Source organism: Ursus arctos, unplaced genomic scaffold (assembly GCF_023065955.2).
Source record: "Ursus arctos isolate Adak ecotype North America unplaced genomic scaffold, UrsArc2.0 scaffold_6, whole genome shotgun sequence".
Lineage (NCBI taxonomy): Eukaryota > Metazoa > Chordata > Mammalia > Carnivora > Ursidae > Ursus > Ursus arctos.
Window position 1 is genome coordinate 51,123,808 of NW_026623078.1, and position 27,457 is coordinate 51,151,264.

At 35.7% G+C, this 27,457-nt stretch overlaps 1 protein-coding gene across 18 annotated transcripts in view; it reads left to right on the forward strand.

The window, feature by feature from the left end:
• Positions 1-27,457, forward strand: part of VPS13B (vacuolar protein sorting 13 homolog B) — a 765,680-nt gene that overhangs the window by 553,931 nt on the left and 184,292 nt on the right. For all 18 annotated transcript variants that reach the window (XM_044382679.3, XM_048212588.2, XM_048212589.2 and 15 more), the window contains 2 exons: positions 3,261-3,948; positions 20,046-20,183. In XM_044382679.3, coding sequence (XP_044238614.2) covers positions 3,261-3,948; positions 20,046-20,183 — 826 coding nt within the window. The remainder of the gene's footprint in view (positions 1-3,260; positions 3,949-20,045; positions 20,184-27,457) is intronic.

Consider the following 27,457-nt stretch of genomic DNA (forward strand, 5'->3'; position numbering starts at 1 on the left):
AAATGTAATGCTGTATGCATAGAAAGTAGTCTTGTGGAGTGAACTGTGGTCGCCTTTCCTGATAGAATAAAAATGGTTGAGTTCTGGATACGAGTTTGCCACAGAACTCAACCTAAAGGAATTCTTTATTATTTCTTTATTATGTTGTATACAGATACTTTCTTTGTAATGTGTCAAAACGTGGGCAGTAAATCCTTGACTAGTTTTTTTCATGTATTATTTGAGAATTCTTAGTAATGGATTTGGAGGTATATTTGAAATTTTTATAATAGCTTTAAAGTTAAATTATTTTGATAATTGCCTTATTTTTTATTTTACTGAATTTTTAAGTTAAATGTGTTCACTTATTTATTCAGTCAGCACATAATGATTAAGCTCTGCTATGTTACGGGGAGTATGGTGTGTGCTAGGAATACTAATGGCGTTCCCTCTTACCGATAGTCTGATATCTGACTGACCTTGGACCTATTGATTAATCTAAGCCTCAGTTTCCTCACCTGTGAAATGGAGATAACACTACCCCCTTCAAAGGGTTGTAACACTTGGTATAGAAAATGTGGGTTTGTGCTAACAATGTTTGGCAAATAACAAATATACTCAGTGGTATTTTTTTTTTTTATCTTCAATTGCTTACAATGAATTGCTCTGAGACAGAACACAGTGTGAAAAGTGCTGTTATAGTAAATACTAGTTTGTTATGAAAGTGTAAAAGCTGGAAAGACTAGCACCATCTGGAAGTGTTGAGGAAGTCTTCACAAAGAAGGTGACTTCTTTTTTTTTTAACTTGCTCTTTATTGTACACCACTGTGTGTACTCAACACATTACTCATTTAATTCTGAAGCAGCTTTGTGGGCTGGGTATTAATGTCCCCAGTGTGAGGTTGAGGACCCAGCAGAGACTGTGAGAATAAGCAAGCAGAAGTGTGATCAGCCCACAAGGTGGAGAGTACAGATTAGGAAAGAGCCCGTGAATATATCTAGAAAGACCTTCAGGAGTACAGCATATGGGCAGTCTGTGTCCACACGTATTTATATACTAGCAATCATGTGTTTCTAGGCTGCAGAGCAATTTTTTTATTTAATATTCTTTCAGAAACTAACATATCATCGAACATTTATGGATCCTCTCTGCAGTGTGCCAGGCTCTCCAGTATTCCTTAGTGATATATAGAAGCCAAATGATGTGGCCCAGTCCCTCTGGCAGTCCTTCACCTGGTAAAGAGACAGGCCTGTGGCAGCTGCCGATTATTGGGTATTTACTGTATACCAGGCACTATGCTGACCTCTTTAGACAAATTAGCTCATTGAATCCTCATACTCTTGAGATCAAATTTAAATCCCTATTTTACAGATGAGGTTATAGAGCCTTAGAGAGGTTTGTAATTTGTCTAAAATCATACAGTCAGAAAGTAAAGGACTTGCCCCCACATCCATCTGCCTCTAAAGCCTGTCAATGTTTTAACACTATCTAATAGTGCCACTACAGAGCATTGCAGGAGAAAATTGAAGTATGTGTCAAGTGCTAGGATCACCAAGCAGGAAAAGAATGAGAGAACAATTCTCAGACAAGTGCCATTTGTTCTGAGTCTCGATGGATAACTCTGTGTTTGCCAGCTACAGCAAGCTCGGGGCGGGGGTGGGGGGGGCACTCCAGGCAGGGAAATAGCACCGTAGAGAAAGAATGGTTGAAAAGGACATAGTGTCTTCAAAGAACAGAGCTATGTTGTTTTTTGCTTCAGATAGTTCGTGTTGGACTTTTATAACAATATGTATCTCCTTCAACCACTTTAAAATCAATAGGCAAGAAATATTTAAAAAATTTTAATGACCGTTACATCATTGTCCTGAATTAGTTAACAGCCCTTTAACATTTTCATAAGCAACTCATAATTTGTGCCATGTGGAAAAATGATATAATATTTATCGATCAAGTTAAAGAAAGGCCTAAGAAATGATAAGCAATACCCAGGGAATAATTGATGGTGCTAATATAAATTAATGTAGCCTTTTTTGGAAGGGTGTTAACAATATTGGTAACCTTAAACTTTCTTATACCATTTACCTAGTAATTCCACTTCTAGGAGCCTGTTCTAAGGAAATGTTAGATGTTTTTCATAGAGATTTGTTGTCAAAAATTAAAAACTGGAATATCCAATTATATGAAAATGGTTGAACAAATGTTCCTAACACTAATGAAGTATTATGCAGCTTTTTTAGAAAGCCAGGAAGAGTATATTAGCATATGCCAAATTTGAGTACAATTTGGCTCTATGGTATGATCATAACCAAGCAGGGATTGGAGGGGGGCACCTTTTTGCACAGGTGGGGGAGAAATACTGAAAGAAAGTACACTAAAATATTACCATTGGCTCTGTTTGGAGATAAGATGGTAGTCGGGAGGATTTTGGTTTTTTTCTCAGGTTGGCCATGGTTTCTTTAATGAATCTGTGTTACTTGGAGGAAAAACCAAGTGAAACATCTAGCCTACTACAAATAGCATATCACAAACTGATGGTTGGGAAGACTTAAGAAAGGGAAACCAGAGAAGCAAAGTAGAGATCTCGGGTGCGGTGCTGCCACCAAGTTGTTCTTTGTTCTCCACGTAAGGAGTGGTTGATGGAAAATTTTGAGAATGAGTAGCCTTTAGTGCCCAAAGGAAAAATCTACCTTCGAGGACTTTAATTACTTACGTTTTGCTTCATCACTTACGTTTACTCTTGTTTCAAGTCCTATTAAAGAGGAAAATAAACTTCGTTTTGAATAATTTTATTTTAGTTTGCTTTTCTTTGTCCTTCATAATTTAATACTGTTGACTTTTCCCTGTCTTTCTTCCTATCCAAAAACTTACAAATTAATTCTGTAATGACAAAGGTAAGCAATATAAACTACATCTGCCTAAAATATCATTTCAACCAATAGTAATCATGATTCGAAAATAGTTTATTGCACTACTTGAAAAATCACTGTGAAGAATACTAACATAATTCTTTAAAGAGGCATTTTTAATTGGACTGTTAGTCCAAAGAAAGGAAGTCTGACTCAGACCCAAAAGTCTCCTTAAATAATAGAAACACACATTTGATGCTTTTTCCCAGGTATTTCCTTGGAATTTTAATATGAATAGTTTTTTAAATGGTCACTTTGTTTTTACAAAAACTCTGATACAAGTTATGCTAGAGCCATTTTTAACATTTATAATGTCCTTTATATATAATAACACTTGGAACGTAACTAGTTTAAATTATTCTTTTTCCTTACAGATCTCTAAGCAAGAACAGAAAAAAATGGATACATGTGATGGAAGCGTGGCTGAAACCTCATCCCGGTACAGTGGCGCTCAGGATAGTGGAATTGGCAGTGACAGTGTTAAAATCCGAATAGTACAAATAGAGCAGCACAGCGGTACCAGTCAGCATCGCATCGCCCGTCCCTCACGCCAGTCATCGATTGTAAAAAATCTCAATTTTATTCCCTTTGACATATTTATTACTGCAAGTAGAATCTCACTAATGACCTATTCCTGTACGGCCATACCCAAATCAAAATCGCAAGAGCATAAGGATAATGAAAAAGCAGGCAAGAGTTCATTAAATCTGCCAGAAGTTGATTCAGATGTTGCTAAGCCCGGCCAGCCATGTATTTCTACCGTAACAGCGGAAGATCTCTTGAGCAGCAGCGTAGCTTTTCCTTCAGGGAAAAAACTAGGGGTCATCTCTCTTGAAAGTCTTCATGCAGCCACAAGGTCATCTGCTAGACAAGCACTTGGTATAACTGTCGTTCGGCAGCCTGGACGAAGAGGAACTGGTGACTTGCAGCTGGAACCTTTTTTGTACTTTATTGTGTCCCAGCCTTCTTTGCTTCTAAGTTGTCACCACAGAAAGCAGCGAGTGGAAATATCCATTTTTGATGCTGTGCTTAAAGGGGTAGCCTCTGATTACAAATGTACAGGTAAGAGCCTTCAAATTTACTGGAGTGCTAATAACTGCTACTACATAACTAAGTTTTATTCCCAACGTATCAAGATCGATCAAACAGAAAACAGCTGTCAGACCAGACAAGACTTCTTTTCTCCGCGGAATATGTAAATATGTAAAGTTCGCATCCCACAGCTGAATCATGTTTAAGTAAATGTTTGAAATGTATCAAGGTTTAGCCTTAGCGTTCTTACCGTGCCTCTGAATATTCATTTTTTTTCAAGAGCTGAATGAAACAGGGTTCTTTCTGGCCTATAGAAATCCTTAAGAATTTCCAATGATTGGGAAGTAAAGCTTTTTTTCATATTAATAGCCCATAGGTATGCTTTTCATACTAATGCAGCTGTTCAGGTTGGGGGAAAAAAAACACCTTAAAAAATGAAGTTTGTTTTTTTGGTATTCTTTTGATCTAATCAACTTGCTATAACAGCATTAAATTAAATGTATTTGAGAAGGTTTATTAGTAAGGTAAGATGGTTTAAAGATGTTTATACATGTATAGCAAACACATTTATTAGTGGTATTGGCCAACTGGCTCTTGTTTCTCCAGCCATACCTTTCTTATAACCACCGAGAATCCTCTATTATAATAATTATATTGAACTTCTGAAGCTCGTTGCCTTTTAAGAGTAAGAAGGTGATCAGGGGTTCAGATTTAAAACGTATTGGCTGTTAAACAGCAAGGGCTAGTGGAAATAGGGTCAAACAAGGTATAGACACCTTTTCCCCGAGTTAATGTAGAATTTGAGATTTGGCTGGGAAACTGGAAAGCGTAGCTGGGCCATCTAAGATTCAGTATTGGAAGAAGGTCCTAGCAAGCCTAGGTATAAATCAGGCATTTTATTGCTATCAGGTGATCCCATCTAGCAGATGGAAGCCAGCAGTGAGGCATTTGGAGAATTTGTCCAATCTGGAAGTCAGGCTGGTTCAGTCTTGGCATTAAGGAGAGCCATTTTACACGGCAGGCTCCTAGAGAGTAGATGGCAGGTGTGGGGATCAGGATTCATTTCAGCCCAACGAAGTAGGGTCAAAGGAGCCCTTGGCTCTTGCGGAAGTGTAGTACAAGTCCTCTACTTTAGAAAAGGAAAACTAGCCAGTTGCTAAGGAAGAGCAGGGTTATGTCCTAGACGGCCTGCTCACCTTCTCTCCATTGGTGTGCTGGAACTAGCTCAAACTGGCTTGCAAGGGCTCATTATTAAATTTTTAGGAACTTTGAAAGACAGTTGTTAAACCACTGGTAGTTTAAATCGGCCATGGTGAGAATATTTCTGCCACATATATTGGCAAATGCTGTCAGTCAGCTCTCCTACTCTTGAGAGCCAGTTGTTAAACATTTACCAGCAAGCACTGCCTCCTTTCCTTAAACGTGTTCTCATTTACTGAGTGCCTGCAATCCAGTACGTACTCCAGGGGCAGTGAAGATGGGAATGGTGCTGAGGTTGATGTTTTATATGATTCAAGAACACATGCGTGTATACCTGATACCTGTTTGGGGGTCTGCTTAGCATTGGCCAAAACGAGGTGCAGGAATGGGAAAATAAATCTGAATTCCAGGGCCCTCCTTAAATTCTTTCAGCTGTAGTCGCTTATAGGTGGGATACTTCAGTGGCCTCTACTAGGAGATACTAAGTTCAGCGAAATTATCAGGGCTCATATCAAAGATGTGCATTGGAATTATAATTAGTTCTTAGGCTGAAATAATAAAGCACTTTTTGTTTAAAAAAAAAAAAAGTCCTGTGGGCACCTGGCTGGTTCAGTCGGTGGAGCATGCGACTCTTGATCTCAGGGTTGGGAGTTCAAGCCCCATGTTGGATATAGAGATTACTTAAAAATAAAATCTTTTAAATATATATATATATTTTTTAAAGTTTTAAAAAACGTGGAACCCAATTTCAGTAGATGAAGCTTAGAGTGAAGATTATGAGCCAATTACCTACAGGAGTTCCCATGTAGGAGGAAGAAGACTTACATACTTCCCAGGAGCACCCTTTGCAGAATATTCTTGTGGATGCCTTTCTTTACACAAAATGTGTCTTACTTGGACATTTACATTATCCAAAAAGAGTTCTCAATATAAATTATCACATTTCTTAAAAATGAATTTCATGATTTGGAGACATGTATCAGAAAGTAACTAGTTAAAATACAATGGCGAAAAAAATTGAAGAAGCAAGTAGCACTTACTGAGTATTCATTCTGTGCCAGACATTGTACTAACTTCTTCAAATGCATTATCTCATTTAATCCTTTTAACAACTCTGTGGGAAATGTTATATATAATCCCATCTTAGAAAAAAGGAAACTGAAGTTTGTAGAAGTTAAATAACTTGTCCAAGATTACAGACCTAAAAATAAACAGACCTAAAATTCAAAACAAGATTTGTTGGACTCCTGAGTCTGGACTCATGAAGCTAACTTTCTAAGAAAGGTCTGGAAAAAGTTGATAAGTTAAAAATGAAAGAAGTAACATATTATATCTTTTTGCAGTATTTATACTCTTTTTTAATTTATTGAGATATAGTACAGTATTATATTAGTTTCAAGTATACAACCTAGTGATTCAACATTTGTATACATTATGAAATGGTCACCATGGTAAGTCTAGTTAACATCTGTCACCTTATAAAGTTAGTACAATGTTGTTGACTATATTCCCCATGCTGTATATTTTATCCCCATGAATTCTTTTATAACTGGAGGTTTGTACTTCTTAATTTCCTTCACCCATGAGGGTCTCCCCTCTGGCAGCTGCCAATCTGTTTTCTGTATCTATGAGTCTGAATTTTGTTTTGTTTTGTTTAGATCCCACATATTAAGTGAAATTATATGGTATTTGTTTTTCTCTCTTTGACTTATTTCGCTTAGCATAGTACCTTCAAGGTCCATCCATGTTGTCATAAGTAGCAAGATTTCATTCATTTTAATGGCTGAGTAGTATTTCAGAGTGTGTGTGTGGTGTATGCACATGGTAGCTCTGACTTTTTGAGGAACCTTCATGCTGTTTTCCATAGTGGCTGCACCAATTTACATTCCCACTAACAGTATACAACATCCTAACCAACACTTGTTATTTCTTGTTTTTGTGGGAATAACCATTCCCACAGGTGAGAGGTAATATCTCATTGTGGTTTTGATTTGCATTTCCCTGATGATTAGTGATGTTGAGCACCTTTCCATATGCCTGTGGCCATCTATATGTCTTCTTAGGAAAAATGTCTCTTCAGATCCTCTGCCCATATCTTAATCAGAGTGTTTACTTTTTTGTTAAATTATAGAAGTTTTTATATATTTTAGATATTCACCCCTTAGTGGATATATCATTTACAAATGTCTTCTCCCACTCAGTAGGTTGTCTTTTCAGTTTGTCAGTGCAAAAGCTTTCTAGTTTGATATAGTCCTTTGTTTATTTTTACTTTTGTTTCATTTGTTTCTGGAGTCAGATCTAAAAAGACATCACTAAGGCTGATATCAAGGAATTTGCTCTCTTATGTTTTCTTCTAGGAATTTTATGTTTGAGGATGTACATTTAAGTCTTTAATCCATTTTTAGTTGATTTTTATATATATAGTGTAAGATAGTAGTCTAGTTTTATTCTTTTTGCATGTAGCTCTAGTTTTTCCAGTACCATTTACTGGAGAGACCATCCTTTCCCCATATTCTTGCCTCCTTTGTTGTACATAAGTTGAACATATGTGCGTAGGTTTATTTCTGGGCTTTCTATTTTATCCCGTTGATCTGTTTGTCTGTTTTTATGCCAGTGCCCTACTGTTTTGATTACTGTAGTTTTGTAGTATAGTTTGAAAACAGGGAGACTGATACCTCTGGGTTTATTCTTCTCTCTCAGGATTGCTTTGGCTATTTATGGTCTTTTGTGGTTCCATACAAATTTTAGGATTATTTGTTCTAGTTGTGTGAAAGATGTCATTGGAATTTTGATAGGGATTGCATTGAATTTGTAGATTGCTTTGGTGGTATGGACATTTTAATAATATTAATTCTTCCAGTCTATGTACATGAAATATCTTTCCATTTATTTGCACCATCATTAATTTCTTTCATCAGTGTCTAATAGCTTGCAGTGTACAGGTCTTTTACATCTTTGGTTAAATTTGTTCCTAGGTACTTTATTCTTTTTGATGCTATTGTAAATGGGTTTGTTTCCTTGATTTCTCTTTCTGCTACTTTCATTATTAGTGTATAGAAACAACACACACATATTTTTATATATTAATTTTATCCTGCAACTTTACTGACGTCCTTTATTACTTCTAGTAGTCTTTTTATTGGAGTCTTTATAGATATTGTCCCACTGTCTTCTTTCCTTTGTGGTTTCTGATGAGAAATCCATGGTAATCACAATCATTGTTTCCATATATGTAATGTGTTAATTTCCTCTTGCTACTTTCAAGATTTTTTTTCTTTATATTTGGTTTTCTATAGATTGATTATAATGTGTCTGGGCTTGATTTCTTTGAATGTATCCTGTTTCAGGTTCTCTGAGCTCCTTAACTCTATAAATGTATGCTTTTTAAAACTAAATTCAGGAACATCTTAGCTATTATTTCTTTAAATATTTTTCTGCACCAATCTTTCTCCTCTTTTGGGGGGACACCAACATAAAACTTTTTATAATTATTCCACAGATCCCTGAAACTCCATTCTTTTTTTTCCCTCTTTTTCTGTTTTCTTTCTTCTTCTCTGTTCTTCATATTAAATAATTTCTATTGAATATTCCAGTTCTAAAATTTTTATTTGGTTCTTTTCTGTAGTTTCTGTTTCTCTTCTGAGAACTTCAGTATTTCCACTCATTTCAAGCAGGTTTTCCTATGCCCTTGAAACCACAGGGACCTTATTTCCCAGACATAAGGACTTTTGGCTGTTCTTGCCATCACTGTGCACCGCAACCTAAGGCTCCCTCTCAAAGAGGGAAAACAAATTAAATGGGAAACCCAGCACTGTAGGGCTCACATCTGCAAGTTTGACCCCCCCCCCCAGTCTGCATTGTTCTTGTTTACTTTTTCGAGTCCTCAGACCTTTGTTTTTTGTATTTTCTTTCAAGTTTTTGATTGTAAGCAGCATGAGAGTTAAGTTGCAGTGAGCTTATTACAGTTTTGGCTGGCACCAGAAGTCCTGCGATTTTAAAATAATAAAACTGTTTTGTAGTCTATTAGCCGAGACATGGTTTTCTGAGAAACTTAATACAGGATTTCCTCCAAAGGTGATACTTTAATATCTTTACATCTATGAGCACAGATCGGTTAATATATTGTAATAAATAAACTGCTCCCAGGGAGTTGTCAGCATTAACTTGATTCTGCCCATGTCACCATTAAGCAAAGAACATGTTCAGATACTCAGAGGGTGGTAATTTTGTTCTTTCTCTGTGGTCCTGAGGGATATCCTTTCATATATTATAAAATCAAGTTAGTAGTTAGAAATGCTGTGAAATTTATTGTCCCTTATGTCAGTCTGCCTTCTCAGCACATGTGACTGATACATACGTGTGTGTATATTATATACACCATTTATGCACATACCTATTGAGAAACCTAAATTCTATGAGAGGCTACCCAGAATAGATGATAAATGGAATCTATATTTGTACCTATACCTACATCTTTTTTTTTTTAGAAACCTGAAGTGAAACAGAAGTGTTGACATTTGCTTATAATTTTGAAAGATTAATAAAGTATAATCCCCAATCATCATAATTTAGTGATCTTAAATTACGCCAGCTCTACCTGTAAGTGTATATGTGGTGGTTTATTTATTTTTAAAATGCCAGTTATCTAAAGCCTTAATTATCAACTTGAATTTCTTTTATGGCTATTAATATTAATAACCATGCATGATCTTCCTTCTAGTCCAGGTAGATAATACATCCGTGAGTCTACAAGTTTCTTTTTAAAATATTAAAATAACGTGGCAGTGGACTTTCCCATGTCCTTACCTAGAGCAATCTCTAACAGAAATGAGATCTTCTGCCAGCACCTTTATATGCAGCAGCTGTAATATTGGCAGTTCTCATTTAAATAAAGATGTATGTAGTTGTTTTTAACATAATCGTATTAGTTGTGTTTATAAATATTTAAAATTTGGTATTTATTTTGTTTAAGGTAATGGAGTCCAGATTTGAAATTGCCTCATATCTTGACTATGCAGCCCAGGGCAGACTTAAAAAGTCATTTTTCTTCTTGTTTGTTTGGGGCTTTTTGTTTGTTTTTGAAGAAATGACTGTGCCATCTGGTCAATTGTGAAGGAGTTGAACCATTCTGAGAGAATTTAACCAACCCCCAGACTTCCTCAGCACATAGTCAGTTAGTCCAGTAGCTTATTACTCATCGTGTGACAGGAACTAACCAATTTGAAGACAGTTGTTTCAACCATCCTGCAGCTTTCTTACCTCACTGTATGTTTTCAAACATTAGCTAGACTAAAATACAGAAATCAAACTTGATTAGAATTTATATTGAAAGGTCAGATAATCACACATTTCTGCGTATGACAGAAATATCCACCCCATGATATCTACAGTGTGGGATACTTTCCACATTTTAAAGTCTTATAAATATTACATATATGACTTCAGATCTAATTAAGAGGCAGACATGGAGTAGAGTTCAATAAGAGCTCAAGATTTGGAGTCAGTCAGTCCTGAGTTCTAATCCCAGCCCTGCTTCTTAACAGCCATGTAACCTCAAACAAGCTATTCCATCTCTCTCATCCTCTGCTCCTTATCTAGAATATGGGGAGAACACTGGTAGCAACCTCCTAGAACTGATGTGAGAATTAAGTGCTGTATATGTAGCTCTTAGCTAAGTGTGTAGCACAGGGCTCCAGGAATGTTAATATTGTCGTTGTTGCTTTTATCATCATTGTTAACATCTTTAAGTTGAGTTTAAAATAGTGGTTGTAATTAGCCAAAAAAAGTCACATCATTTTATGCAATTTATGGCTATTGTGTAGTTTGGAAATTTTCAGTTACAGTAATTGGCTTCTTTACCCTTTCATGAATAGGTCTGCAGAAAATGTGCCAGAGACATCTGAGTAAACCAACAGTTGGAAAATCATAAACTGCCTTCTTACACCTCATAAATCATATCTTGATTTCATTTAGTTATTGTGACTTTAAGAGAAGGATTGAATTACATGTCTCTTTAGAATTAAAGGTTTTGCTAATGTCTCTGGAAAGGCTTAGAATTAACCTGTGACTTTAATGTCATAATGATCACAACTTGAACATTTATCTGAAAATTTAGCTGCTGGGAACATTTCTTGCTAGCCAGTAATGTGAAATGAAATTATTACTTTGACAGAAATCAACAAGTAAGTAGATCTCATAAGTGAGAGGAACTCTAGTGTATCACTCAGGGAGAGTTGTGGGGAGACTGTTAAATAAAAGGTGACCCAGCCAGCAGGGGGAGTTAACATATGGGGAAGGATATTGGAATGGAAATCAGAAATTTTGACTTTTAGTCTTTGCTCTAATACCAAGATTCTTTGATGCAAATAACTAAATTTCTTGGTGCCTTAGTTTCCTTATCTCTAAAATGGGTATAATAATATCTGGTCTTTGTAGTTTCATGCTTTAATCTTAGCTCCAGATGAGATATTTATGAAATGCCTTGGAACTATGAAATATTGTTCAACTGTAAGTGGGGACTTCTGCAGTTATTAGCAGTTGAAGGAAGAGCTTAATGGACCTTCCTTTTCGAACATGAGAAAGACTAGTATCCTGGCCCTTTTGGCATCCATCTCAATCATCAGTATTTACTTAAAATGAACGAGAAGTGGGAGGAGTTATTTAAAGCCACTGAATTAACTTTGCATGTTACAGAACTCAGACTTTGCTCAGAGCAGGACAAGAGGCTTAAAATTAGATTAAGTTGATCTTCCTTGTGTGTGTGTATATCTATATATTAATGACTACTTTTTTTTTTTTTTTTACTGTACAACACCCTGGTTTTACTTGCACTGCATTTTAATCAAATGTTGACCTATAAAACATCTGAAACCCACATTAGAATTTAATATGAAACCAAATAGGAAAGAGGTCAAGAATACCACAGAGCAGTATAGAAAATAAATCGAAAGGAATTCATTGAAATGATATTTCACATATTATCTGCTGGTTAGCATCATCACATATAAATAATGTACTTCCTTTAGCAAGATATGGAAGACTTGGTTCTAAAAGTAAGAGCCAATGGGCACTGACGATCACATATCCCAGTAGCCACTTTAATCCTTCCTCTTCCTCTTCACCTGGGCTCCAGGCTTGGGATTTCAAACTAGGAAACTTCCTCTTCTGCTCCCTATCACATCTTATGAGATACAAGGTACAGAGCACAGCCCAAATGCCTGGGTACCAACGAGAAGATGGTGGCACTTACCCTGCATCTACAGCAATTTAGAATTGGTTTCTTGATTGATTTTGCTGCTCTGACATTGAATTGTTACTGTGTTTTAAGGATCTGGGTTCCTTCACAATTTAATTTTCAGGCTTTTGAGGGTTTTATGGACTGCATTTGCTTCTGTCGCTACATTAGAAAAAGGAAGAGAAAAAGATAGCCATTTAAACTAAGGAACATGAAAGAAATATAGAAAATATGAGAAACCCAGTAGGCCTGTATGTAGCTTTGCCTTTTTGTATAGATGGTGGTCAAAAGGTCACTGTTCCGATGATGACCTCTCGCTGCAGGGAGTAGACACTTCCAGCCATTGAGTACAGCCAAACCAAGCACACCAGTGGCTTCTGAAAGAGGCCTCTTTGGAGCTTTAACAATATCAATTTCATAGGTAGAGGTAAATAGATCCAAAGATGCTTTTCTTCAAATTTTGTTCAAGTTCTATTACGAAACACCTTCGTGTATTCTTGGCTGGGCACAAAAGGATTAAGCTAAAAGACCGTCTAGGAACAACTCGTCAGTGAACTGGGAGAGAGGACAGGAGAGTAAGGGATCTCTCTAAGCCCTCACCTACTACCCTGATTCTTTTTTAGGTATTTCCTCTCTTTCTACTCTTTCTAGCTGTGAACTCTGCTTGATCTTTTTTAACAAAAGAAAGCTATGTGAAGTTGAAATTCTGATGCACTTACCATGTTTATTGAACACTGAAAATGATTTTAAAGTGTCATTCCAATCTTTTCTTTGTATAAAAGTTGTTATACCCAAATACCTTACTAAAAGGAGTCTCGAACTCCCAGTTTAAAAAATGGAAAGGAGTCTATTTTGGCTTGCAGATGATTTACTTCCTTGATTCATACACAGGCCAAATATTTCTAGATGGAAAAGGTAAGAATATAATTTTGATAATTACCAGAACCAAAGTGCAGGGAAATTGTTAGGTCAATAATTTCTCCTCGGCCAGGAATATTTAAGAGAGAAGTAAAATACACTGACCAGTTATTTTAAACCTAAGTAGTTATTATTTTAGGATTAAATATAAATAAGCTTACTCTCTTTTTTAAGATCGAAAGTGGGTATAATTTCCACTAATAAACAGAGTGTTTTATTTTTTAACTATTATATTCCTCTTATTTCAGGTCAGTGATAAAAAAGATTTTTCAAAATTACAAAGCAAAAACAAAAACTGGGAGGAGTAGACTCTTGAAAGACACCGCATACGTGTACTCCTATTTTCTTTAAAGGTTGTGTTTTAGAAACAAAATAGCGACTGTTCGTTGAACTTTTACCATGACATGTCCCACACAAACCATGTTACACATATTATCTGATATAATATTCTCAACAACCCACAATCTAGTGTATTATCCCCATTTTGGAAACTAAGAAACTGGGACTCCGTGAAGTTAAAATTAAATTTACCCACTTTAAGGAGTCAGGACTTAAACCCAGATCTGTCTGCCTCCAAAGTTCATGTTCTTTTCATTATCCTGAATTTTCTCCTGTGTTATAAACTGATGTAAACTCTTCTATGGAACAAAATATGAAAAAGCTCCATGAAAGTAGGGCGGTCTGTGTTCAGTAAGTCCTAGGTCAATGGCAGTCTATTTCATAAACCTCTTCCATGTGACAGTGTCCTTTCACCTGCCAGTTGTCCCTCAAGAGTTCATCAAAAGTCACTTAAATGTTATTTCATAAACATAACAACCCCGTGTTACCTCAGGCCAAAGAGAACCAGTCTCCCTGAGCAGCCATAGATGCGACTTTGGCCTGGGCTCATTAACTAGGGCAGACTGCAGCATGCTTGCCACCATAACAGGTCACTGAAGACTTTGCAAAAAAGTGAATAAAATCTAGTCTTTCTTAAAAAAAAAAATCTGTAGATCCTCCTGGACTTTGTGGAACTGATAAAATGAAGACAGAAGTAAATCTTGAGGCTATCTGCAGTGCTACGTCATACAAGCATTTTACGCTTCTTGAGGAATTTGTTATATTTTAATCATGCACTACTGTGAGAAAACTCAGTGCAATATGACATCAGAGCAAAAAGTTACTGAAATTTGAATCTGCAGTAGTAGTTTAGGGAACACATTAATTTTAATCATAATGATTTAGGGATGTTAACATTAGCATCAATAGGATTAGAAATTAAAGCATGATGTAATTTCAAAAGTTGTTGATAGTATTGAGCAGGATTTTCTTACCCAGGATTGCAAGCAGCAACAGGATCAGATTAATACAGCAAGAAGCTAATACTGAGAGTAAGATGACAAACTATTTACTAACTGGAGAAAACATGGTTAAAATGAGGTACACGAAAACCCAATTAATCAAAAGTTTATTTCTCAGCACTCATCCCCCAAATTTCAATTAATAACATTTTTTCCAGAAACACAAGTTTACAAGAGCTTTCCACCAAAGGAAAATTTTGTATCCTTGACATCGTTCCGTATTTGCATTAGCACTCATTTTTCACAAAAATGTAAATGACAAAGGTATCATGAGAAAATTGAATCAAAGGGGCAAAAGCATTATTGTGACTATAGTTAATTGCATCTTGCACAACAAAATCTTTGCTTGGAACTGCTAGGGGAAATCACGATTAGGCTAACTTACTTTCTGCCTTCCTTAATCAACCTACTTAAGGAGATGTTCTTGAGCACAAAAGCGGCCAAAGGAAAGCAGAAAGAGGCACAGATTATCAACTGTTTTGTAAACCTGAAGTTGATAAAAGTACCTGTTAGGGAAGAGGGGGAGAGTGAGGAAGAAAATAAGAGATACTTAGCTTTCAAATAAATTATTATGACATCGGGATTTTTAAAATTCAAAGTTCATTATTCACATGGCAAAAGAAATGAAAACATTGTCTCTGCAATGGCTAACACTTAGAAGTATCTGGTGTAAAAGTAGTTGGACTTCATTCACTGTTATTGAATCTTTAAAATGGGGAAATTATCACTGACATCTGTGGGGCAACGTCTTCTCATTAGGACCTTAGTAAAATTTCAGCTCAATTATGAAAAAAAAAAAATTCCTGCCACATAGTAGAATAAATCAAAGTAGAATAAAGTAGTAGAATAAAGCTTAGAAAATCTGTAGCATTTAGCTGTTCTATATGAGCTTGGAAACAAACTTTTTGTTAAGTAGGATTGCAAAGAAAATAAGAGTTGGTCACACTGAATCATGTTATATTTTATGTAATTCAGATGTTAGGCAAAAACATACTTAACTCTGTGAATATTTGCTAAGGGTTAAAAACTAATAATGAACAGCAGTACAAAGACCACTTTTATCAGATTCGAGGAGGACCTCCCAAGCAGTTAAGTGACATGAAGGTTTGTGAAGAAGAGCAAAGTAATCTACAGACACAAAGAATACAATCTGAAACAGGTCTATGTGAAAGCCAATAATATCTTGATCCATCTGTGAACGGACTGGAAACTTCCTGAATCTTCTCTTTGGGTGTTCTTTGTGACATGATATGATGAAGTATTTTCTTTTGGAGGCCAGGTCAACCCAGAAGGAGAACAAATAGTATAACTTTGTCAATACCATTGTCTTATTGAAGTGAATTCTCACTGACTTTGAACAAGATTTATGGCTTTGTGCAATTTGTCATTTGTTCTGACTCATTTCCCCCACTCTGTGACTCCTAATAAGATACCACTGTCTCCTGTTTCTCAGGCTTCGAGACAACAGCATAAATGTTCTCATCTACAGAAGCAGGAGCTTACTCCTTCTGAGAGCTTCCTGTGCTCAAATAAATAGGTGTTTGCTAAGTACAGAGAAGAAAACTATCAAAGTCTGAAGGAGCTTCCAGTATGAAGTAGTCATCCCTATTTGTCATTCTATTTATATTATATTCACAGGCTCCTTTAATCTTAGTTTATCTGGTACTTTCCCAGCTACATCGACCCTGAGGAATGTGTAATATGAATCCCATTTTCTAGACTTGATGATGGAATTAAGGAGAAGTTAAATCGAAGACATTACAGGAAGTCTAAAAGTCATGCCCCTCATCATCTAGCCATTAGAGCATAAGGGACTAACTCGTGACTTGCAGACTTGAGCTATTTCTGTGGGATTCTGACAGACCTTTCTGCTACTATTGCCACTTCATCTAACCACTGTGACTAGAGGCATATCCAAAGTAGAGAGTTTAGCTAAAACTGGGAGAGTAGCCACTGTCCTGTCATACATTCAGTATTCATCAGCTGTGCAGCCTGTATTTTCCTGGATGCTCCTCATTTCAGTTATTCTGTTCTGTCAACTCTATAAATACAGCTGTACTTTCAAATCAGTTGTGTAGCCATATTAAACCAACAATATCATTAAACCAGTAATTTGGGGGGAAAACAGTCATTGAAAGTTTGACTTCTTTAGATAGATTTCCTAGACTTTTACATTTTTTTAAAATTCCTAATTCCCATCCTGCTTCCTACTATTGCCAGTTTGTTTACACCATCTCCATTAAGTCATATCCCCCTGTAATTGGCCCAGTGCAGACTCCAAGGCTGGGTGCCAGATGGCCAGGCCCTCTAACTTCTACGAAAAGAGAAGCAACCTGCACAAAACCTATCTCCCCTACTTAGAAAATCTTCATCCACATTTTCAGAATTTTGTGCTCCCCCCGTCTATACCTTGATGAAGATTGAACATCAAAATATCCTTTGAAGTACTTTTTTCTCTCCCCTTCAGTTTTTGGTTTTTTTTAGATGCTTGGTGTGTCATCCTATTTTTCTTCGGCTGTGACTATAGGTCCATATGTCATTATCTGCTTAGGATCATCCTAAATATGATCGTCCTCCAGTATGTACATATGTATGTAGGTAGGTAGGTTTATTTCTTTAAGGTAGAGTCCTTTGTGTGGACTTTGTGATCACAAGAACATGGATAGTTAGAATTTTGGTAGACGCTCATTTTCAACCCGCTCCCCTACTCATGTAGAAATACTATATTTACACTCTTATTGACCATACATGGGAAGATCCATTTCTCTTTCTCCCCCATACAAGATATTATCAATCTTCTTAATTTATGCTAACCTGATGAATAAAAAAACTTCTTGTTTTAACTTGTATATGGTTGATTGTCAGGCTGAGCATTTTTTCCTATTCTTCATAAAGCAGTGCTCTCTAGAAGGATTAAACAGCTAAGGGTAAAAACAAAATGTTAAAAGTGCTCAAGAAACTGTAGGAAAATATGTAATCACCTAGGGATAAATCCATTAAATAAAAGTTAATAGATTTTTATTCACATCTATTAAAAAGTATGCTTGCAAAAAGCATCAGAATTTAAGGACAACTACCATACCAAGAGGAAATGTTTGCTACATATGACAAACAAACATTAACGTTCATTAACTAATAAAAAAAAGAGTATGTAAATATTGTAGAAGAGGAATCAAATGGCCAGTATATGAAAAGATGCTTAACCCACTCTGTTTTTTACTATTAACAATATAAAAAGGCTCTTACTTAAGTGTCAGTACCTATAGATCTTCTCGATTCTCCTGAACAGTTATATGGATTACTGTTGTATAAGCATCAGTCCGCTGATGAGCAGACGTCTGGGTTGTTTTCTACTGTTTGCTATGATTAGCAATGCTATAGTGTGTGTGCGCACGCACATATGTGTGTGCATGTGAGCACGCGTGCGTGTGAGTTACACAGACGTTACCAGTTTTTTAGTCTTGGCCTATCTGATAGGTGAAAAATTCTACTTATTTAAGATTTTTTCTTTGATTATTACTAAAATTTAGTATCTCGTAATGTTTATATTTTAAAGTGTTTGTATGCCATTTATTTTCTTCATCTGTTATTTGCTTTATTAATTTCTTCATTTAATAATCACTTATTCTTTCTTCTACCCATTTTTCTCTATTAATATCTATACTGACTATGTGAACTCTTTATAGATTAATGATGTCCCTTTTCGGTCACATAAGTTTGAATATGTGATTCCTATAACTTGTTTTGTGTATCCTGTTTTATTTGCCAGTCTTTTACACATCATGTTGATATTTCTACATCAGTTTAATTCCTCTCTGTCCATTATTTATTTAGTTACATCACTTATGTCAGTTTTCTCTGTTAGGTCATTGTTCTCTCTCTAGATTGTATTCTCTTCAAAATGAAGAATTAAGCCTCCTCATACAGGTCTAACACAGTACCATTTACTTGATAATAACTGCTTCTTGATGGCTACACAGGTGGGACTCTAGAAGTAGACACTCACGTCCTGTCAAGTTACATAGCTCCTACAAATTGACTATAGATCCTACCAGCAATAGACTTTTGCTATGATTTCATGACAGTTGACCATTATATTTGAAAGAGAGAATAGTATAGTGTTACTACGTAATGGATCTACTATGCATATTCTCACTGCTTTAAATTCACTGATCATATAAAAAGAGAAGAATGCACTGGCTTGGTGTTTGATCTTTACCACATAGATCTAACGTCACGATCAATTGCTTTCAGTATTTTCTTTGAAATCACATAAAGGTTCATATGTGCCAAATTTCATAAGAATCACATGATAAGGTCAAGAAATACAAATTCCAAGGCAGAATTTATATGCCCAGTTCACATATGACAGTAATACTATATAACCATATGTGAATATAATACACTGTATGTAAATGCTTTTTTTGAAAGCAATCCAATCAATAAAACTTAAAATAAATAACACTTTAATAACACATTTCAAATCGACTGAAAATGGAATAGATGGACTCTATGGCAAGAACAGCCCTATAAAATTGACATTCAGAGGCTATTAAAACACAAAGAATAAAACTATCTTGAAACTAAAGAAAAACTGTGAATATTTAGAAGTTTTTTTAGAAAGCCTACTCCATTGTATGCCAAGATACAGCAGTCGTTTTTATTTAAAGAGCTATTTCAATAAAAACTGGATTGCCAAGCAGTAAAAAGCAAATTCAGTTTGCATTCACCAATAGCTAAAAAATACTTTTTAAAGAATATACTATATAAACCAGACAAAAGTAAAAAATATACAATAACAGAAAAAGTCAAAACAGACAAAAGTCAAGATTTAGTCATAATTGGGACTAATAAAAGATTGACCAATTTTTATCATTAAAGAAGGTTATGGGAAAGCTACTGAAGTTAACTTCAAAAGCCTAGCAGTAAAAAGTGATTGTAATGTCAGTAAAACTCTGAAACAGATCAAATAGACCCTAAGTAGTACTAATCCACTGCATCTTTGAACATATATTTGCCTTTTTTTTTTTTAAGCTGAAAAGCTTGCCCTTTTTTTCTTTAATTTGTTTCCAACATCCTGTTTTAAAAAAAAAGAAGAAGAAGAAGAAAGAAAAGAAATCCAACTATACAACCATTAACGGCAGCTCAGAGTACAGAAACTTTACCTTCTTTCAAAGATAATATGAGTTAAGATTTGAAATGTCTTTTCCTTTTTGGCCTGGTCTGGAAAACATGGTTTCATCATGAGAGAGAATACTTCTCTCTGTCCATATGAGTACTTGTTTGACAAGGATGTGTACAAACAGATGAATCAGTGGAGGTTCCAGGAGTGAATTTAACCATTTTTTCTTCTTATTTGTCAGCTAAAGCTCTTACACCAAAATGAGATATTTGTGATGTGATTGACATTTTTAATTTCAATTTTGTCACTTCAGATCTGGGGAAGACCCTGCCTGAAGCCCTTGATTACTGCACAGTTTGGCTGCAGACAGTGCCTGGAGAAATAGACAGCAAAAGTGGCATTCCACCCTCACTGGTAACGCTACAAATTAAAGACTTTCTTAATGGACCAGGTAAGAAAGTCATAATTCAAATGTGTATACATTTTTTTCTTGTGAGTATATTAACATATACTTGGGGTCTGTTAGTAATTGTGACATTCCTTGCAAAAATGAATAGTTCATTTGTTTTGCAGAAGTGTATTCTTCTCAGGCTGCCCATTCTAGAGATTAAAAGGCAAATATTAATATGCGTTAAAAATTACCTTTGGTCTGGGGTGCCTGGGTGACACAGTTGGTTAAGCATCTGCCTTCGGCTCAGGTCATGATCTCGGGGTCCTGGGATCGAGCCCCACGTCAGGTTCCCTGCTCAGCAGGGAGTCTGCTTCTCCCTCTCCCTTCGGCTCTCCCCCAACTCATGCTCTCTCTCAAATAAATAAATAAAATCTTTAGAAAAAAATTACCTTTGGTCTGACAAAAAATAGTTATCAATTAAAGAATAATTGACTGTAAGCCAAAGACCCAAGACTTTATTTCTACCTTTTCTGCTAATTGAGTGACCTTAGGCAGTTGATGTAATCTCCTATGCCTCTGTTTCCTAGTGTAAACAGAAAGAATAAAATAGATGGCTGGATGAGATACATGATATATATACGTAAGATAGTATACATAGATATATTTGATTAGATAAGTATACTTATTTCAAATACTTAAAGTGCTTGAGACATTAATACTCAGTTTTAGATCGGTATGGTTATCAAAATGTATTGAGTGCTTAGTCCCAGGTACTAAGTGCATTACATACTCACATAGACCCAAGGAGGAGGCACCATAGTTATCCCTGTTTTATGAATTAGGAAGTTAAGACTTAGAAAAGTGAAGGAATGGCAGTGGAGCCATTCAAACGCGGATCTTTATGACTCCAAAGACCTAGATCACTTCTGTACTACGCTAATTTTAGCATAGATTTTTTCCTCTCCTTCTCCTCCTCCTTTCTTTTTCCTACTCTATTTCTTCTTCCTTCATGTCATGTTCCCTTCCTCTTTTTATTATTCTTCCCTCACTTCAGTGAGATCTTAACTATTTAATAAAAATTACTACATTTTGATTTGCTTTATTTTATACTTACAGTGCTTCAAAACATATTAGTCATCAAAAGAATATTAGTTTCTTCATTAAGAATTTAAAACAGTGGTGTTAAACTGTCTTGAGATCTCTAGCAATACACTGCAAGGCATGAACTTTGATGAGTGAAAAATAACCCTGCGTGGACCCAGTTCAGTGTGTGTCATGGCATACCAATGCACTTATGATCCATAGCCACAGATTGAAGAAGGCCGCTTGTCATCATGTCTGGAGTAAAGAGAGCCTAAAGCCACCTACGCTGGCCCTTTCACTGGGGCCCTGTTCTTCCCAGTACTGGGATTTAAAAGGTGTAGCAGTATGAAGAACTATTTCTAATCATTGTAAGTACTAGACATGGTTTGAAAGACTCAAAGGAAAGCAAGAAGCTGATGATGAAGGCTAAGAGAGTCATTAAAGTTGGAAGAAACCTTTGGGGTGAGGTAATGGATAGATTGAGAGTAATGTGAGTCCTAGTACTTGGCTAGTGAGTGTGAAATACCATATTTCATTGAATCCAAGCCATCATCAATTATAGGAAAAAACATTTTATGTACCAAGAAAAAAGAAAAAATATCTGCTATTTAAACTATGATACAGTGCTTTCTTATATCCGTTTCAGGGCACTTCCTGACTTCAGAGTTGTTCACATGTGAAAGACTGAACATGTTAGAATGGGTGAAATTGGGTAAGAATATATGGTTAGTTCATGGAGAAATGAGAAAGAAACTTGGTTTCCCTCTTCGCTTTTTTAGTTTCAGATTTTTTTGCTTTTAGGCATAGTCTTTCACTCACTTTGGCTAGAAAGTTCACTTCTAATTTCTATTTGATTGAGTTGTTAGAGAATGGGATCTGCAAATCCATAGCTGTGTACCATATTTTCATGGCAACCAAAGAAATTAAATTTCAGGAGAAATGTCAATGAATGAATGAAAAATTATGTTTATAATTCTAGCATTTAATGTGACTAATAGAAATGTGATTTTTTTAAAAATAGTTGTACTTTTATGTTTCTTACACTTCTTTAAGTTGGAAATTAAATATATGCCATTCTTTATTTTATGTTTATTCAGTAAGAGTGATAATCTATCTGGAGATTCAAACTTTTAAACAAATGGATTGAAAGCGTTATTTAATAGTAGCACTTCTCACACTTGAGTGTGCATTTGAAGCATCTCTGGTGAGCTTGTTAAAATGCAAATGGTTTAATAGTTCTCGAAGGTGGGAATGAAATTCTACATTTCTAACAAGCTCCCAGGTAAAGTGGGATTGGTGCTGGGGACTACAGTTTTGTAACAAGCTTTTATATGATTCATATATAAATGAATGAATGAATGAATGAATGAATGAATGAATACAAATACACACACAGCTATTGAGGACCAAACTGCAGATATTTTGGGACATAGGAGTGGGGAATGAATAGAAGGAATGATGAGTGGTTTTTTAAATGGTAATTTTATTATGAAAAATCAAATATAGTGTCTAATTAATGGTTTAAGTTCTTCAAAGTCTAAAACATTTTAACCAAAAGTAGTTTTCTTTCATAAATTATTTGAGGGAAGATAGGTTTGAATGGTATATCAGTTGTGTGGGATTCCACTACATACTAACCTAACATCTTTGAACTGCTCCAGAATTTACTATCCTAGACAAAAATTTCCTTACTGTAAATAATTTGTCATGTAAAGTATATAAGTAGATGTTAGTCCATAGACTAATCATACTCTCTTACTACACAGCCAAGTTGCCACTCTATATTAATTTAGAGATCAATAGACATAGAGGACACATAAAGTATTTCTTACCATAGGAGTGTATTATTTTATAGATTTTTGACAACTCAAGAAAATTATCTTTTTTCCAGATTTTAGAAAATAGTATACCAAGAGGAATATTATTTATGCTGAGACTATGGGAACAGGCGTCAGCTTTATAATATTCCCCAATGTCATTCCCTCCCTTTAAAAAAAATAAAAAAGTCTTTTGATTTGTATGTGGTGTTGTCATTAAGAATCTTTTGCTACCATTAGTTTTTTAATCTAGGTACACATCCTATTTAAGTATCATTCCCAGAGTTTTATGCTATAACTCTAAAATGGTGTATTTTCACTTATTCTTTTCTTGCTCCTGAATTAACATTTCAGGAGCAATAAAAGTTATGACCCTGGAGAATACAGGAAATACTGATTATAACTACCTAAACTTAAGTTTTCTTCTTAAGGTGAAAACAGCTTTTGAATTCAGCCTTACGGATTTTTTTTGCAGGGATTATACATCTAAACAATGGGATACAAATGCTGCTCTTTAGCCCTTGTTTTTGGAAAAATAATTCAGAGTTCTTGAGTATTCCCTTATTTCCTCTGTTCACTTAATAGTACCTTAGAGCAAATGGTAGGTCCCAACTTCTACATCAAAAAGCCCTTCAAAGCTCTCTCACCCCCATCTCCTTCCTTCAGAGGCAACAGTTGTACCCATTAGCAAGGTCAGTGGCTTGGAGAAACCTGGAAAGCAGCAGCTACCAGAAACCCGCTAGAATAATATCTCCAGCAGGTGATAGATTAGTTGGAACAAATTGGAACCATTGCAGTTCAGCAATCCTGGTTTCTTTCAAGCTGTTTTTAAAATGTCGTCATTTTAATACACAATCTAAGCCCTGCGGAACAGTCCACAGCAGGTTAATTTGAATCATATGATGTGTCACTGCCCTCAGCTGACATGAGCTCTATTCCATGTGTGAAGCCATAATAAATCCATTCCCAACCGAGGAGAATTCCCCGTGAGAAGGTGAACTAATCCAGGCCTCACACTGGCATGCTAGCCCTCCGTAATTGAAAGCAGGGCCACCTGTTCCCAGCACAGTTAGCCTACAGAGAAAAAATTAGCATTAGATCAGATACTTCTTCTATTGAAAAATCATTCATAGTTCTTGCAAATTCAAATTCAGCTGTGAACTGCCTGGTATGACATCATACAGAAACTTAGGAATGTGCCCACTTGATCCCAGTGTAAAAGTTTTGTTAGCCATAGGATTCCTAAACTTTGAAATGAGAAAAAAATTTTTTTTTAATTTAATGAGAGCTGACACGTGAGAAGAAGAACTGGGAAGGGTGCATATTTTTCTAATTAACTCAGGGTCATTTGTAAAAACATTTGCGCTCCCTGGTATTTTTTTTCATTGTTCCTTTGCAGACATATTTTTGAACACTGTCACTGTAATGACATTTAATGAAATGACATTTAAATGACAACAAAGAAAAATTGGTGCCAAATTGGGAGAACATTACCACATCATTTATGTTTTGTTGTAAATTAATTAGCATACTGCAGTCTTCATATAATTTAAGTAAAATGGTTGTATCAAACACAGTTATGACTACAATTTCACATTTATTTTAGTATACAGTATACCTGGTGTCTCTAGATGAAACACATAACAGCTGGAATCTTTTTCTCTTAATAAAATCATTTCTTTAGTCTCTCCCTGTTTAACCTGCTCATTAATTTGCCTATATAGTTTCCATGTCTTTTTAATTTCATTCTGGCTTTGGATTGGTTTCAGCTCTGGTTTTATTTGATTTTTGTTGTAAAAATTAGACTTTTAATGGGTTGTGATCCTATTTTGAACACTGTTTTCTTACATTTTATGGATCAACTTACTGTTTTATAGGTTGCAGTGATTCTAATTTTTACTTACAAAAAATTTCTAAACATCTTAGGATAATCCTATTCCCATAAACTTCTTTCATTTGAATAAAAAATATATACTTATTTTTTAAATATATACTTATTGAATAATGTAAAATATTCCTTTAGAAAACTTCTCAGAGACAGTAGTACACCATTCAAATAGGTTTATGTAAATAGACAGTAGAGATTTAAAGCTGTTTACCTCCAGATGCGTATTTTTGAAATGTTTTCATTTTTCTTGGTGAATTCTGCTTTTATATTCTTTTATTACTCAGTGAGGATTACTTCAGATATATCATGAAAGTACTTGTTCAGAGGAATTAAGATACCTAAAAAAGATGACACAAATAACCTCCTGACATTTTCTGGAGTGGAAAATGAAGACTAAGTAACAGAATATTTAAACACAAGAAGATTTCAGTGTGAAAGTAAGCATCTTAAGGAGCTCATTGTAATTAATTTCTCTTAATGCTGCCCTAATAGTTAACCCTTTGCCTCGTTTCTCTTTCCAGAAATGGAGCCAAGGCCCATCCCCTTGAGTTCTGTCTCTATCTTAATTTAATTTTACAGCCATACTAGCAGGCTATCTTCTACATTTAAGAAATATAAACTAGTTAATAAAACTATAAGAACCTTGACTCTTACACTTCCCCAGTTTTATGGGTTTCAGTTTGCAGCATCGGCATTACGTTATCATAGTTTATTTTCCCCATGATTTTATCAAAATGAAATGGTAAACTTGATGTCAGGGTGCCAAATAGGGAGTGGACCAAAAATTTTAAAACCCAGGAAAGCCTTTCATTATTTCAACTTTACTTTTTCAACTCTAACTCGTACCTTTGGAAGAAATGAGGAAAGTGGATGACTTTTAATTAATTTTTTAATAATCTTTTTTCTCTTATTCCTATAACAACGTGATTTTAATACCAAATTTTACTGTAGAACCAGTAAGCCACATTAATTTCTTACCAACACTGTTGAGTGAAGAGACTTTAAATCTTTGAAAGTTGGGCTGTATGCAAAGCAATAAATCAATAGAAAAAAAAAAGTCGGGCTGACAGTAGTGCCTCCAGGGGAGTATGCTTGGCTAAGTAATGGGACCCAAAAAGTCACAGAAACTGGTTGTGGGTGTGGCCAGATGGGAAGAGGCAGCACCAGGTCTCCTGCAGGGAATGTCACTGGTTTGGCAATTATTTAGATTCTTTATTTCTTTATGTGGTCCAATCCTGGAATGATTATTTCTTCTACTGACGAGAATGAGGGTAATTGGGAGGTATCTTTCCCTAGAAAGTGCAGCAGACTAAGGTGGAAGAAAAAGAGAACATTATTTGGCTTCTCCTAACTGTAACCTTGCAACTTTGTGCTTGCATGCAAGTCGTCTTCCCCTACCTCTCCGACCTGTGCCTTTCCAGGGACACAGTGTACGGCCTTCTGTCCATCTCTCTGTACAGTAACCTCAGCTGTCTCTTTTATGCTAACAACTCCCAGATGCCTAGCTCTGGGTTTGACTTATCCAACTCCAGGACTATTTCTCCATCTGCCTATTAGATACGTTTAGTTATTTAAAATTCAATATGTTTACATTAAATTAAACCATTTTTCTCTCCTCTCCTTATTCATTCCTGCCCTTAGTATAGTCTTCAAATTTCTTTACATGTGCTAGAGATAACAACATTATTCCAGTCATGTTTTCTCACAATTTTACTATCACTTTTGATTCATCCTTTTTTCTTTTGAATTCCAAGCCCTCTTCATTTTTCCTTTGAAATGTCCCTCCCCCCATGTCATGTCAGCTACCTCCCTTGTTTAGGTTTATGCCGGGATTACTTCCTCAGTCTGTTTACCAGCAGCCTTCCCTCCAGATTCTCCTTTTACTCACTAATCCTGTTGTCCCCTGTGCCCTTGCTAAATGAGCCTCCCCTGCCAAACTCCTATGATGTCGACCTCCCAGCTCCCTCAGTTCCATCTGGTCAAAGTTCTCCTCAGCCCTAAAGGCTCTCTCTAATCTGATGTCATCTGGCTTAGTTGTCACTAAGCAGGTGATCCTGAGTAAGATTATTTAACTTCTGTGAGCCTCAGTATTTTCTTCTGTAACGTAAGAGAGCTATTTTAAGATTTCTTCAAGTTCTAAAATGATGGCTGTAATCCCTAATGGAGCTCTTCATTTATTTTCACACCAGATAGTGTGAGCAATTGCAATATGCCAGGTGTTGTTCTAAGCAGTCCCGTCTCTCAAGAAATGCACATAATCTGGTAGAAAAGACAGAATTTGTTGGCCAGAGAGTCACACAAAGTAATATATAATGATAAACTAATATACGTGTCATGAAGTTCTGTGGATTCATAAGAGTGGAGATTCAGGGAAGCTTCTTACAGTAACTGACCCTGCAGCTGAGTTGCACAGGACACAAGGAAGTTGACCAAGGACTGAGGGGAGAGTGGATTTCTGGGAGAATATGTGCAAAAGATAGTATGGAGAGAGGTATCGTGTCCGATTACAGGAAATGAAAACAGGGAAGAGTGAGGAGACCAGTGCT